The sequence below is a fragment of the Haemorhous mexicanus genome, chromosome 6, assembly GCF_027477595.1.
Source record: "Haemorhous mexicanus isolate bHaeMex1 chromosome 6, bHaeMex1.pri, whole genome shotgun sequence".
Classification (NCBI taxonomy): Eukaryota; Metazoa; Chordata; class Aves; order Passeriformes; family Fringillidae; genus Haemorhous; species Haemorhous mexicanus.
In genome coordinates this window covers 13592083-13606416 of record NC_082346.1, presented here as the reverse complement: position 1 = coordinate 13606416, position 14334 = coordinate 13592083, and the positions used below count along the sequence as shown (strand labels likewise).

The 14334-nt window shown below is 44.0% G+C and overlaps 1 protein-coding gene across 1 annotated transcript; it reads left to right on the top strand.

Moving 5' to 3' along the window:
* Positions 1-12: 12 nt before the first annotated feature.
* Positions 13-10426, top strand: WEE1 (WEE1 G2 checkpoint kinase). Its single transcript, XM_059848859.1, has 11 exons — positions 13-697; positions 2724-2932; positions 3424-3490; positions 3574-3746; positions 4655-4776; positions 5376-5522; positions 5914-6009; positions 6091-6176; positions 6276-6446; positions 6539-6684; positions 9089-10426. The coding sequence occupies exons 1-11, from the start codon at positions 131-133 to the stop codon at positions 9237-9239; spliced, it is 1935 nt and encodes a 644-aa protein (XP_059704842.1). The 5' UTR covers positions 13-130; the 3' UTR covers positions 9240-10426.
* The last annotated feature ends 3908 nt before the right edge of the window (positions 10427-14334 follow it).

The window sequence follows — 14334 nt, the reverse complement described above, 5'->3', positions numbered from 1 at the left end:
GTCGCGGGAAAGCCGCGGAGTCCGAACGGCGCGCGGCGGGGCCGTTCCTGGGCAGCGCGAGCCGAACCGGCACCGCACGCGGGCGGAGCGCGGGCAGCGCAGCGGGAGCGGCACGGGCGGAGCGGCCGCCATGAGCTTTCTCAGCCTGCAGCGGGCGGCGCCGCCGCGGCGCGTCTCGGCCCGGCGGGCGGCGGCCCCGATCCGGCAGAAGCTGCTCTTCCTGAGCGGCCACAGCGACTGCGAGGAGGAGGAGGAAGAGGAGGAGGAGGAAGGCTGCGGCAGCAGCAGCGCCAACAGCACCGGCGAGGACTCGGCGTTCCAGGAGGCGGACTCGCCGCTCTCGGCCGCGCGCACCCCTGCGCGGAGCGACCCGCCCCTGCTGGAGGAGGAGGAGGAGGAGGAGATGGAACCGGCGGCGGCGCCGCTGCCGGACGAGGGGGACTCGTGGGAGGAGGAGGGCTTCGGCTCCTCGCCGGTCAAGTCGCCCGGAGCCTATTTCCTGCTCGACTCGCCCTCACCGCTGGCCCCGCACAAGGGCCGGCGCTGCTGCGAGCGCTCCCCGCCGCACCCCGCGGACGGCGGGTACCGGGGGCCGCGGGGCGAGGAGCCCGGCTCGCCGCTGCCCGACTACCCGGGCACGCCGCCGCACAAGACCCTGCGCAAGCTGCGCCTGTTCGACACGCCGCACACGCCCAAGGTGAGCCCGGGCGGGTCGGGCCCGGCCGGTCCGTTATGTAACGGCGGGGGCGCCGCTCGGGACCGCGCCGGGGGCTCCGGCCGGGGCGGGGCGGGGCCGGGCGGCGCCGCCTCCCGACGGGACACGGGCACGGGGCGAGCCGCTTACTTAGGTATTAGTCATATAGAAACAAAAAAGTTTTCCGAGTTTGGCAATGTTTTGTGGAAAGCGTGTTTGAAAAGTGCGAGCGCGGAGTGTTACAGCTCCTGAAGTGCGTGCTGGAGTGTGCAGTGGGCGTTGGTAGGGGTGTAGCCGGAAAGTTAAAGCTCGGCTTGGGGTGTGATCCTGCGTGTCTCTCGGTGAGCTGGCATGTCCTAGGAGGAATTTCCTCACAGGAAGGGTGATTGGACATCGGAATGGAGTGCCCTGGGAGGTGCTGAAGTCACCGTGCCTGGAGGTGTTTAAGGAAAGACTGGACGTGGCTCTGAGTGCCGTGGGCTGGTGACACGGCGGTGCTGGGTCATGGCTGGCCCCGATGATCTCAGAGGCTGCTCCAGCCTGATGGGCTCTGCTGCGATCCCGGAGTGTCCGAGCGCTGCTTCAGCGTCTGCACGCCTGCATCGAACGCGAAAGGCTGTTCGAGCAGTCGGTGCTGTGAAACTGGGGGAGTCCAAAGTTTAGAGGGAGAGATGGGTGGCTCTTAACTCTGTCAATAGCAGACTTTTGGAAGGCATTTCAACTTTTGAACTCGATGCTGTGTAAAATCCCGTATAGTGAATTTAAATCTACAGATAATTGGCTTCCTTTCTTCATTACTTTTCATATAGCCCTTTAGGAGTAATCCTGGGATAATCCCCGGGGATAATCTCCCAGAGGTCTATAGACTATAGATGGAAAACAACTGACTTAAGGTGTGAGGAAGGCTTCCTTCTTAATTGGTTTTCTACAGCTTCCATCTCCAGTGAGGGTTCACTGGTGAAAATCAGTGGTACAAGTTTGTAAAAGGTGAAATTGCTGGTGATTTTACACCTTGTCAGGAGCAGACACTTCAGAGCTGCAAAAGTTTTGTGGAATGTGATACTAGAAGCAAGTTCTTAACACAGCAGTTCAGTGGGATTCTTAAATTAGTTGGCCAAATTCTACATAGGCTATCTTTGGAAGAATCAGTTGGTTCAGGTATCCAGTGGAAGTACAGAAATGTGTCCTGAGAAGCACAGGTCTTCACTAGGGCAGATTTCAGGATTGCAGTTGAGATTCCCATGTACTGAGTGTTCTTCCCTGTGGTGGTTTAGGCTTTAGTCCTGTCAAATCTTTATTTTGTCGTTAGGATAAGGTGATGCTCCTGCTTGTGATCCAGTCATCCTTGCATCCTCGCCAGCATGAAGGAGACTCAGGTGCAGACTTTTCAGTGTAACTGGAGAGGTTTGGTTATGTGCCTGGAAGGTGCCTGCTCTGGCAAGTTATCATCCAGAAGATCAGCTTTGGACATTTAACTGACAGTGCAGCCATGGTGCCAATTCTTGAACCGCTTTCTGTAGGCTCAGAAAATGCACCGGTGCATCAATATTAAATGTTGCATTTGCTATTTTTTTTAAGATCGTCACTTAAATTTGTAGAAACCAAAGATCATTTCATGTCTGATCTAGTTTCCACATAATGCATGTGCAAATCATAGTGATACAGTACAGGATTGTCCTCGAGTTTCATCTGTGTTCATTTAATGGACAAAGATTTGTCCAAGAAGTTTAGGTGATGAAATTATTAAAGACAGAAAAAGGTTACTCTCATCATAATCTTTGCTGTCTTTTAAAAATAATTTTAATATTTGTGTGCTTCAACTGTTTCTGTGTAGAGTACAAAGCATTATGGTTTCTTAGAAAGTGTTTTTGATGGAAGTGCAGATATTTAAATTGATGCTAACTTTAATTAGACAATACTGTAATGATGGCTTCAGGCATGACCTGACTGTTTAGTGTTGAAGGCAATGTCAAGGCTATAAAGGGCTATAAATATTTTGGGGTTTTGTTTCTTTGTTTTTTAAATACAGAGTTTGCTTTCTAAAGCACAAGGTTTAGGCTCCAGCTCAGTCAAACTTCGAGGGGGCTCGCTGTTTATGAATGTTGGGAAATCAGAGAAGCAAGAGGAAGATTTCAGACAAACACCTCATGTGAACATCAATCCCTTCACTCCCGACTCCATGTTCCTTCACAACTCTGAAGGCAAATGTCGTAGGAGGAAGAGGATACACTGGAATGAGTGAGTGGCTGGTAGCTTCCTTTGTTAAACTTGTATTTAGAACTACTTTTGGCTGCAAAGATTTTGCTACAAATTGCTTCTAAGAATGTATTTTTGCTTGAAGGTTGTTAGTAATGTATAATACAGCTCTTAAAGGATGTGCTTCAAGAGGCATGATAGCATGAAATAATCATTTACCACTAGATCTTTTGATTACGGTACAGAGAGGATAGACTAGGCTGTGTGCTGGTCTTTTTCCCCTCATGGAATGGGCCATGCACACTGTTTTCTTCAGGAGGAAAAAAATGCATTAAATACAAGTGTGAAACATGAAGAAAGAAATGACAAAGATGTTAGCATGGCAATTTTATGAGTTTGTGTTTATAGATGTCTAGTGTTCAATTAGCTAACTAAAGTTAGAATAGGAGAACTAGATCTCAGAAAAATTCAACAGCTTCTGGGCTTCAGTTTCAAGTTTAGTTAAACCATGTTATTTCTGGTGTGAATTTCAGCTCTTGTGGAGAGGACATGGAACCAAGCGATGGAGAGCCTGAAGAGGAAACCATGAGACCTGCTAAGGTACTTCATCTTTAAACCTTGAAACTAATTTCAGCAGTTTGTGTATCTGCAGATCTAAATATTGCCCTTGGTAATCTTTGCAGAGGATAACAATAACAGAAAGTAACATGAAGTCACGGTATGCAACTGAATTCCATGAATTGGAGAAGATTGGGTCTGGGGAATTTGGCTCTGTGTTTAAGTGTGTGAAGAGGCTGGATGGCTGCATCTATGCAATAAAACGATCCAAGAAACCCCTGGCTGGCTCAGTGGACGAGTGAGTACTTCCTGCTCTTAAAACTGAGAAGTCTTCCCTTGGTGTTTCTTCTTCACATGGCTCTTTGTGTTGGTGTCTAGAGAAGGCATTTAAGAGGAAAGTATAAAACAAACACGAATAAAATGTAAAATACAGTTTTGAAGCTGCTTGATTTTTTTTTTCTTCCCCACCCACTCCCCAGGTACTGTGCAGTACTGGGGAGAAAAGGCTAATTGGCCTCTCTCCTGCCAGATGTTTGTCCCAGTATTCCATGTGGAAACAGATAGTTTGTGAGAATAACACTTCCTTGCAAGGGTGATTCTTTGAGAGATGGAAAGACTATTCCCAACTGAGTCCTCATCCTTGTCAGCCTGAGTAGCATGCAGATGAATTAAGTCAGTTTGGGGGTAGTTTTTGGCATTTGTGAATGAGCCTGTGATTCAGTACTTTACCCCACACTTCAGTAGTGTGGGGAATAGTTGTTCAAATAGTTTATATTATAAGTATTTGAACACACAATAGTGTGTTCAAATGGTTACAATATAAATGCCCCAAGTCTGAGTTTCACAAAACTGCATACAGATTTACAATCTAGGGAATGTTGAGTTCAGTCAAACCCTTGGCTTATGAGCACTTTTATTTTTTGCCTAGAACTTCAGTCATGCATCTTAGTTTGCTATTGCTACTGGTTGGCAAGTATGTAATGGCAGTGTGGCTCCCACACCAAGCTGCTTTTTTGATGTTCCATAGATTAAGTCTTTTAAGATAATGTAAATGATTTTAGCTATTTGGACATAAGTACAAATCCAGCTTAGGGTGCCACAGAATTGAATAGGAAGATTTTAATTAGAAATACTTACTGTAATAAGAAATGGTGGTAATTTCACCTAACAATACTTACATGTGCTGTTGTTTTTTGTGACTAACAGGCAGAATGCTTTAAGAGAGGTCTATGCACATGCAGTTCTGGGACAGCATTCTCATGTAGTGAGGTACTACTCTGCATGGGCAGAAGATGATCACATGCTTATACAGAACGAATATTGCAATGGTAAGTAAAGATGATGTACAGGTATCTACAAGCTCTTACAATAGTTAGGAACTGATTACCCTACTCATAGCTCATGCTTTCTTTCTCTCAAGTGACTGATACTCCTTTCTGGAAAAGGCATATCAGATGGATGAAGCAAAAACTGTACAAAGTTGCAGACCAAGTCATGCATGTTCAAGCATACTGGAAGTACTGTGAGGCGTTTGTGAGCAGAAGAACTCTTCTTTCTTCTGTACAGTAGTACAAGCTGGAATAGAGAAAATTGCTAGAGTTTCCCTTAAAAAGGAGATTAAACTTGATTGTGAAGCATTTTGCTATTGTTGATGCCCTGACAGAGATTTGGAAGAGAGAGAGAGAGAGAGAGAGCCCTTTCCCTTGTGTTGATATCCTGTTAGTGTGACAACTACAGGAGAAGAGAATTTTATTATATTGTTATATGGCTAAAAAGAGGATACAGCACTATATTTTACACTTACTGTATATTGCCAGCAAGTTCTTTGTGATATATTCACTTAATTTTGGGAGCTAGTTGTCATTACTTTGTCAGCTGTTTGATGCAAAAATATAACTTGTTTTGGTTTTTTTTAATGGTGTTCCAGGTGGCAGTTTAGCAGATGCCATAAGTGAAAATTACAGGAATATGCGTTACTTTACTGAACCAGAACTGAAGGACTTGCTGCTTCAAGTGGCTCGAGGCTTAAAGTACATTCATTCAATGTCCCTGGTACACATGGATATCAAACCTAGTAAGTTTGTAAATACTTTACTCTCTATTGACAACTTGCTCCGTTCATTTAATCTGCTGTAGAAAAATGAACAGTTAGCCACACCTCACTAACTGTAAATTCTTCCCCGAAGCTCTGAATAGGAGCACAAAGATGTCAGTTATAAAATTGGCCAGCAGACTTAAACTGTTGAGTTTATCTTGGGTCCTTTTTGTGTAATTGACTCTACTTGCATAACACTTGGCTGCCTTCCCAGTAGAGGGGCCACAGCGAATCAGTTATAGCTTCTCACTCTTTGAACAGGGTATATATACAAATAAAACGTCTGCGTGGCTAAAGCAAACTGTAGTGGAACTAGGTCAAGTAGAAATGGTACAGGAATGTTTGTTTTAACAATTCTGCTCTTTTCCAGGTAACATTTTCATATCTAGAACATCAGTCCCGAGTATAACTCTAGAGGAAGGTGATGATGATGACTGGTCATCTGATAGAGTCATATTTAAAATAGGTGAGAAACAGCACACTTATGTGCAAAAGAATTGCATAATCTCATTGTCTTCTGAAAAGTAACTTTCTTTTCTCCTTGCAGGTGACCTGGGCCATGTAACTCGAGTCTCTAGTCCTCAGGTGGAAGAAGGTGACAGCCGTTTCCTTGCAAATGAAGTCCTACAAGAGGTAACTCTTCTGTTTGCGGGGAACAGTGATGTTAGGCCTGCATTCTGTTTCCTTTAGGGAAAAAAAAGGTGAATTTATTTTTCCTTTTTTCTTTTCAAGAACTACACTCACTTGCCAAAAGCGGATATTTTTGCTCTCGCTCTGACTGTTGTCTGTGCTGCTGGCGCTGAACCTCTTCCAACCAATGGGGACCAGTGGCATGAGATTCGGCAAGGAAAGCTGCCCAGACTGCCACAAGTGCTTTCTCAAGAATTACTAGACTTACTAAAAGTAAGAACTCCTGTACTAGTGGCTCGCTGATAAGTGCAATTTATTGTCTTGCTGGCCTTAACAAGGATGCCTTGTTTTCTTTTTTTCCCAAGGTTATGATTAATCCTGATCCTGAGAAAAGGCCTTCGGCCGTGGCACTAGTGAAGCATTCAGTGCTTCTCTCTGCCGCAAAAAAGAGCGCGGAGCAGCTCCGGATAGAGCTGAACGCTGAAAAATTCAAGAACTCCCTCTTGCAAAAGTAAGTAGGTCCTTGGGGTCCTTCAACAGGACTTCATTTCTAACAGGTTCTCACCTGAGAGTGAAGTGATGATAAAACAGGAGCCTCTTTGTTTGAGATCCACAAATCTGTATGCCTGTGCGTACCTGAGAGTACAAAGTGGGTCATGGAACTTTAAAAGGAACTTTCTCCACAGGAAGAACTGCTTGAACACTCTAAGGGAATCTCAAAAGCACTATTAGTATTCAAGGCATACAAAATGTTGTGGTTTTAAACAGGTGTTTCAGGACAGGGCACACTTTTTGGACAGGTATAGCCTTACATCTCTGTGATTTGAGTCTGTGTTTTCCTAGGTCATTTGTACATTCAAATGTTGGAAAATGACTTAAAGGACCTGTTTTGAACCTAAATGGAATGGCACATCAGGAAAGTTATTGGATTAATTTGACCTGTACACAGCAGTGTTACTGGGTCACCAGAGAATCATTTGTATCCAGAGGTCATCTGGTCCTACGCCTTGCTCAAACACTCACTCTGAACTAAAGCTTGGAAAAAAGAGATTCCCTTTAGCAAAGTCTCATTTCTGCTTAAGTTTCAGGGAAAGAGTTAGTAAATTAATAGGCAGCCATCTGACTTTCACTGCAGTTATCTTTGCATGTGTTATACATAATGGGCAGGCTTTTATAGGGCATATATAGATCACTGATTTATTTTTGAGTGGTATGTCTTGAATGAAGATGTTAAATTCACATTCAGGTTCACTTCACTGTTACCTGCTTATTGTGCCATTGCTAGTCTGACCACAGCCAGATGTACTAAATTAGCTGGTTGTCTTTATAATATTATTAATTACATTGAAAGAATAATCAGACAATTTGTGGAGGTGGCTGAAGGGCAGATTTGCTGAGGTAAGTTGCTTGCTTGTACAAAGACAACATATTTTTGCATCACTTGAAAGAAAAAAATGGCAAAGCTAGTGTTTTGTGAAGATTCCTTGTAAACCCAAGAATGATTTAAAAACAACACTTAGCCACGGTAATTTTTAATGTTGTGTGGCATAGTGCTCCATAAAATACTTCAGGTAGTTTGGGGGGACAGGGAATTTTTTGTGTTTGGTTTGTTTTTTCCTAAATTCTGCATTTGAACCATTTAAAATACCACTTTTGTGTGTAAGTCATCTTCAGTGAAAAGAATCCTTTTAAGGCAACTCAGGTTTTTTACTGTGTTGTCCTCTTCAGAGGAAGGAAGAATTCAAGACTTCTAGGCAAGAACTCAAGACTTCTAGGGAAGAGTGGAAGGATGTTGTAAAACTAAATTTCCTGGTAATGTGGTGTGGTGGTTGGGTGAGCACACGAATGTGTATTTGTGACTGATGTTCACAAGGAAGAGGACTGAAAATTGGTTGCATTCTCTTCCAGTGAACTGGCACAGTGATAATGTGAGGGTGATTAGATGGGGCACGGGTGTTAATGAATAATACTCTGGCTTACAAGAATGGGAATTGCTTATTAAACTAAAACATGTAGCTTAAAACTGAATACACCTGCACCTGTGTGCAGCAAGCTTGTAAAATTTGATTTTCCTTTGCAGCCAGGTGTGAAGTGAGATGACAAATACTCTTATAGTAGAGAAAGTTCTTTAATGGATAGTTTGAGATTGTGGAAGGAAGAGAGTATGGGGGAAGGCTGAGCTTTAGCCATATGTCAGTATTTGAAGAAAGAAGAAAGGCAGTGTATGGGGGGAATCTTTATAAAGATAACAGTGCTCTTTAGTTTACTACTTTATAATTTTATCCTGAGTTAGATTTAACTTTGTCCTCAGGCTGGGTATTGGTAATTCTCTGAAATAGGACAGTTCAGAATGTTGCACAGGGGCAATGGCCTGTGCTGCCTTCAGTGACTCTGCCTCGCAGGCTCCCATTTTTGTTAGGCAGAAATCATGGAGGTGGTGATCAGCTTTTGATGTGGGTATGCAAAAGGGAAAGGATGCTTCCTGAGCTGTGTGTTGCCAGTTACCCACACCTGTGTTCATCTAAGTGTCTGAGCCTCCCACAGAAGTTTAGGCGTGGCTGAATATGCTTCCTTTGGGCAAGCCTCGGTAATGAACTCTGACTTAACACGTGCCTTGTGCTAGGAAGTAAAAGCCCCCTTCTGTGTCCTGGTAATTGAAGTGCTGAGCTGCTTGCAGCAGGCTAGATTTCAGAATCTGAGTTGTGTGAATTTTTCATTTCCTTCCCTTGCTTTTCAAAAGAAGGAACATCTGTACAAGTAACGAGCATCCCATCTCTGCCCTCTGGTTGGAAGCAGGGGGATGTGAATCACAACGCTCTCAGTATGACCTAAAACTGTCCTGAAGTCTGGAACTGTGACGTGCTGTAGCTGGTGTGCTGTCTCTTGCTGTGCTGAGCCGTGTCCCTGTGTTGCAGAGAGCTGAAGAAGGCGCAGCTGGCGAAGGCGGCGGCCGAGGAGCGCGCGCTGTTCACGGACAGGATGACCACGCGCTCCACGACGCAGAACCGCCCGTCGCGGCTCATCGGCAAGAAGATGAACCGCTCCCTGAGCCTCACCATCTACTGACCGCGGGGCCGGGAGCTCCTCTGCCCCACAGCCTTCAGTTCCTGTTTCTTGTCCTGTAGTCAGTATCACCAGTTTGACAGCTATTGCTTCTGGTTTTTACTTGTACCCTATGGCTGGTTCTGTATTAACCATTTGGGTTGATGGACTCGGTTACTCTCCTGTCCGTACAGGATCCTGGATGTTACTCCACAAGCCTTTCGGTTACACTGTTAGATGTTATGTTGTCCCAGGGTTAACCACTATAGTGGTGTGCTGCTTTGTAGTGTTACAGCATTGTAATAAGAAGCAATATCCCTAATCTTTTAAGAAGGAGGGAGGGGGCCTTACTTTGATAGTTAATTTTTTTTTTTTTTTGGAGCAGAGGGGGAATAAATTTTAAAAGACAGGCTTTAAGGCCACCTACAGTCAATGTACCTGATATCAGGTAGACTTTTGTTGTGAATTTTATTTTGTGTATTCAACTGGGAGCACTTTGTAGGCATTGCATAAACCACAGCTTAGGAACCTGTGGAATTAAGTGCCATGTGGAACTGCTGCTATTTTTAGTTCAATGTCCTTGCTGTAAACTGTAGCATTAAAACAATCATTATTGTGTTAATAGGCTTCTTGTTAAAGCAATTAAGTGAAACAAATGTAAGCTGCATTTTAGTGAAGGCAGCATTTTTCTCTCAAAGCTAGTGCATTGTGAAAAAATGCACCAATTTAATATTTGGACTCTGTATTAGTGTAGTGCAATTGTTAATGTCTTTGCTATTGATGTTTTGTTCTACTTTCTAATAAGGTTCTCTGAATGTTCATATTTTCTTCAGTTGCCCATTCTTGAGGCTATTGTCTGTTTGGTTTTTTTTATGTTGGAATACTTGTAAATAGTTATTTAGTGTGTTCAGGTTGTTTTTCATTGTTTATGTACATAAGTTTGATCATGCTTATAGTGTACTATACAGAAACTGCAGTCTGGGATGCCAGCAGACACAGCTAAACTATTCAGTTTGAAGTTCCAATATGTGGAACAGAATGTGTCCATGGAACCAGTGCTGATATTGAACCTAGGCTGACAGAAGAACTGTTCTGATTACTGGCTTGTCTCTTCATTCATTTTACTTAAAACAATGTTTCCCTTTTGTGCTCTATTTGTTCTTACTAGTGTTGAATTTGAATATTAAAAGTTAAAAGTTCTGTTTGTTTAATATTGTGTAACACTTATTTAACTTTGTAGTTACAGAAATAAAATACTGAGTTGGGAATATACTATGGCAAGTCCTGATGAGATCTGCTTCCCACTCATGCCTGATGCTTGTGATTCCCTCTCATGAGAGTGGGACTGAGTGAGATAAGACACTTGCTGATAGTTAGGAGAGAAGGAGCCTCCTCCATGTGTTAGTGTCCATAGCAGTCTGTCTCTAGGCTCAGGAATGGTATTGCATTGGCAAAGATGAAACCCCTGGACGAAGTGGAACCCATGACTGATGGTGGAGGAATAGAAACTATGTGAAGAAATAGCTGGGTCTGAGGTAAGGGAAAAGATGCATGAGCCGCTGAGAATAGGAAGAGAGCTGCTGATGTAGAAGTTGGGAAGAAAACAGTGGGAGGAGTTGGAATATTTCAGGAACACAGTGATGGCATGTTCTGTGGCATGGAGGCAAATGTAAAGAGAGACAATAAAGGCTTAGTAGATCAGTCTGTTGTGGAAGTTTTTACCTTGTGTTAGAGCCACAGGTGACTCAGAAGCTGTGCCTGAATTCTATGGACTCATAAAATGCAGCTTTGTAATTAGCAGGAAATAACTAAGTAAGAGTTCTCAGTTCTAGTCATATGACAGTGAAATTCAGAGTATTGGTTTAAGGTATATGAATACTGATATTTTACTAATAACTAGAAAAATTGGTACACTGAAATACCTTTAGGTTTTTACTTAATAAGATAGCCCTGCCTTGTTTGTGAGAGAATTTAAAATATATGAGTTTGTTGCAGTGTTTTGATGTTCATCTCCATTGAGACCTTTAAGGATACTTCTAAACAGTCAGAAATACCAGTTGGTGGGTGATCAGTGAACTTAAGCCTTTTTATCTCTACAGTGTAGAAACAGTTATATCTGTGACAGTTCTGTGCTCCTCATCACCCATTTTCAGAGGCTGTAACAGCAGCAGAGGCATTGCTGTGCAAACAAGCTGAGCTGGGGGCTTGGAGAGCTGTGCTCGTAGCTAAAGAATAGCCTGGATTGCTGGGCCCAGGGAGCTGTATCCTGCTGGAGACCAGGAGTCACCAGTGGTGCTCCTCAGGGGTCAGTGTGGGGCCCAGCCCTGTTTAATGTCTTTATCAATGGTCTGGGGGAGAGAACTGAAAGCTCCCTCAGTTTGACACCAAGTTGTGCAGGAGTGATGATCTGATGGAGGGCAGGAAGGCTCTGCAGAGGGATCTGGACAGGCTGGATCAATGGGCTGAGGACACAGCTGCAGGAGGTTCAACAAGGCCAAGTGCCAGATCATTTCCCTAGGTCACAACAACCCCAGGCAGCACTACAGGTGGGGGAGGAGTGGCTGGAAAACTGCCCAGTGGAAAAGCACCTGGGGGTGCTGCAGCACAGGCTGAACATGAGCCAAGTGGCCAATGGCATCCTGGCCTGGATCAGCCATGGTGTGCCCAGCAGGACCAGGGCAGGGATTGTCCCTTGTGCTGGGCATGGTGAGGCCACAGCTCGAGTTCTCTGTCCAGTTCTGGGCCCCTCACTGCAAGACAGACACTGAGGGGCTGGAGAGAGTCCAGAGAAGGGCAACAGAGCTGGGGAAGGATCTGGAGAGTCCTGTGGGGAGCACCTGAGAGAGCTGGAGGTGTTTAGCCTGGAGAAAAGGAGCATCAAGAGAGACCTCACCACTCTCTACAACTGCCTGAACAGAGATAATAGCCACGTGGGGGTCGGCTTCTTTTCCCAAGTAACAAGAGATAGGTCAAGAGAAAACATCCTCAAGTTGTGCCAGGGAGGGTTTAGATGGGATATTAGGAACCATTTCTTCACTGAAACAGTTGTCAAGCATTGGAACAGGCTGCCCAGGGAAGTGGTGGTGTCACCACCCCTGGGGTTATTTAAAAGCTGTGTGAATGCGACACTTAGGGACGTGGTTGAGTGGTGGACTCAGCAGTGCTGGGTTAATAGTTGGATTCCATGATCTTAAGGGTATTTTCCACCAAAAAATTCTGTGGGTCTATTCTAGTGGTGGTCACAGGTTTTGTGTGCCATTGAAGGGGGGTGCCCTGCTTAAACCATAGGACTGAAGTGACTTTAGACATTTTAACTTTTTCCCGTGTGCCAAGGACAGTATTTAAAAAGGCATTTCAGAGTTCTAAAGTACTTTATGGGAGCAATAAGAATTGTGAAATTTTATCTCAGTTTTTCATGACCCTTTCTGATGCAGGTGGTGAGGCAGTGAATCCTGGCTGCAACAATGGCTAGTAGGAAGGAGCAGAGAATTTGGGAAGTGTGTGTTAATGCTTCCCATGAATATTCCCGGGCATCCAGTGATTCATGATTCAGATGTTTACTGAGTAAGAAGTGGCATCTATTTTTACTGATATTGAAGGGGGTTTCTTTTTTTAATAGGAACAATCTTATAGTAATTTTGGCAGCTTAAAAATTATTGCAAAAAGAAGACTTGGGCCAAACCTATCTGTAGTTGAGCAGAACTTATTTGTAGTTGCCTTTGCAGGTGGAAGGAGGAGCTTCTCACCTCTCACAAAAATGTAGAGTTGGGTATTAGCTGAGACTCAACCAAGCATGGTGTAACAGGATGAGCTTCAGCACTCGGAGAGGAAAGCTTGAACTGAATCTAAGAAGCAAGCATTAGAGTTGGGTGGCAAACGTGTTCTTCCAAATAGCTACATTTAATGTTTTACCATATTTCTCCTGAATTCATCTAGCTTAAATTTCCCAAGCTTAACTTTTTTGATCAGGCTACATGACTTCATGAAGAACTCAAAGTGAATGTAAAAATACTTGAAAGCAGGTATTTCACACCCCCACCTCCTCTAGACATTTGTCTGCTCTCTCTGTCTTCTCTGTCTCGTAATGATGCATTACTGGACAGCACCACCTGCTTGGTCATGCTCAGTCTTTCTGCTTCTTCTGACCAAAAAGTGAGTGGTGTGATGGACTAAAGCTCCTACAGACTCAGTTTCCTGTAAAGACACACCACCATTTAACACAGAAAAAGTAATTTCAAGTATCAAGGACTGATTCACTGTTTGGATAATTCATCTTGCAATTCAAACCTTTCCATTGTCTATAGAAATACTGATGGGTTTGCAGGCTAAACCATTGAATTGAATCACAAACGGTATACTTAAAAAAAAAAAATCACATCTGGTGTTCAAATGCTACATGAAATTCTGTTTATGCCATTACTGTCAAAATACAATTGGAGGTCTTTTTTTTTTTTTTTTTTTTTAATTTTTGGGAAGATATCCCCACAGAGCAGTTGTATAGGGGTTTTGTTTCTAGTTTTTATTGGATTCATTTTTCAGTTTCCAAGTATCCTGTTGCCCTGTTAGCTGGAACGGATCTGAATCACTAAAATGTAGAACCTGAAATCTTACTGTCAAGTTGGCTTATTTTGGAAGTCACAGACAAGTTTTACCTTCACTTAGAAATGGAGTTAGGCAGTGCTTGTAGGTTCCAAAGCTCGATTTCAATGCCACAGCTTGCATTACTTTATAACACTGAAAAGTTTCATGAATAGAAGTGTACTTAGACACCCTGTCCTTGCTGATCTGGGGCAGGGGAGCACCATGTGTTTGACCCCCTCCCAAAAGCTGGCCAGCTGGACCTTGCCTGAATGTGTTTTGTAGTCTCCAGCAACACCTGCTGGACAAAATTGTTAACTGTGCACTGAATTTTGTCTTTGAAGTGTTTGTGGGCTGGTGTGACACTCCACCCTGATTGTTAGAAGGCATTGTCTTGTTCTCCAGCAGCGACTGGGCATTCTTGCCAGCAGTAGCTCAGGTAAGAGTCTTTTCATTTGCCCATCCCCAGTCACCCCTTTGGTTGTGCAGGCTGGGAAAGGGCACCCTCACCATGTGTCCATATTTGTGGTTTGGTGTGTAA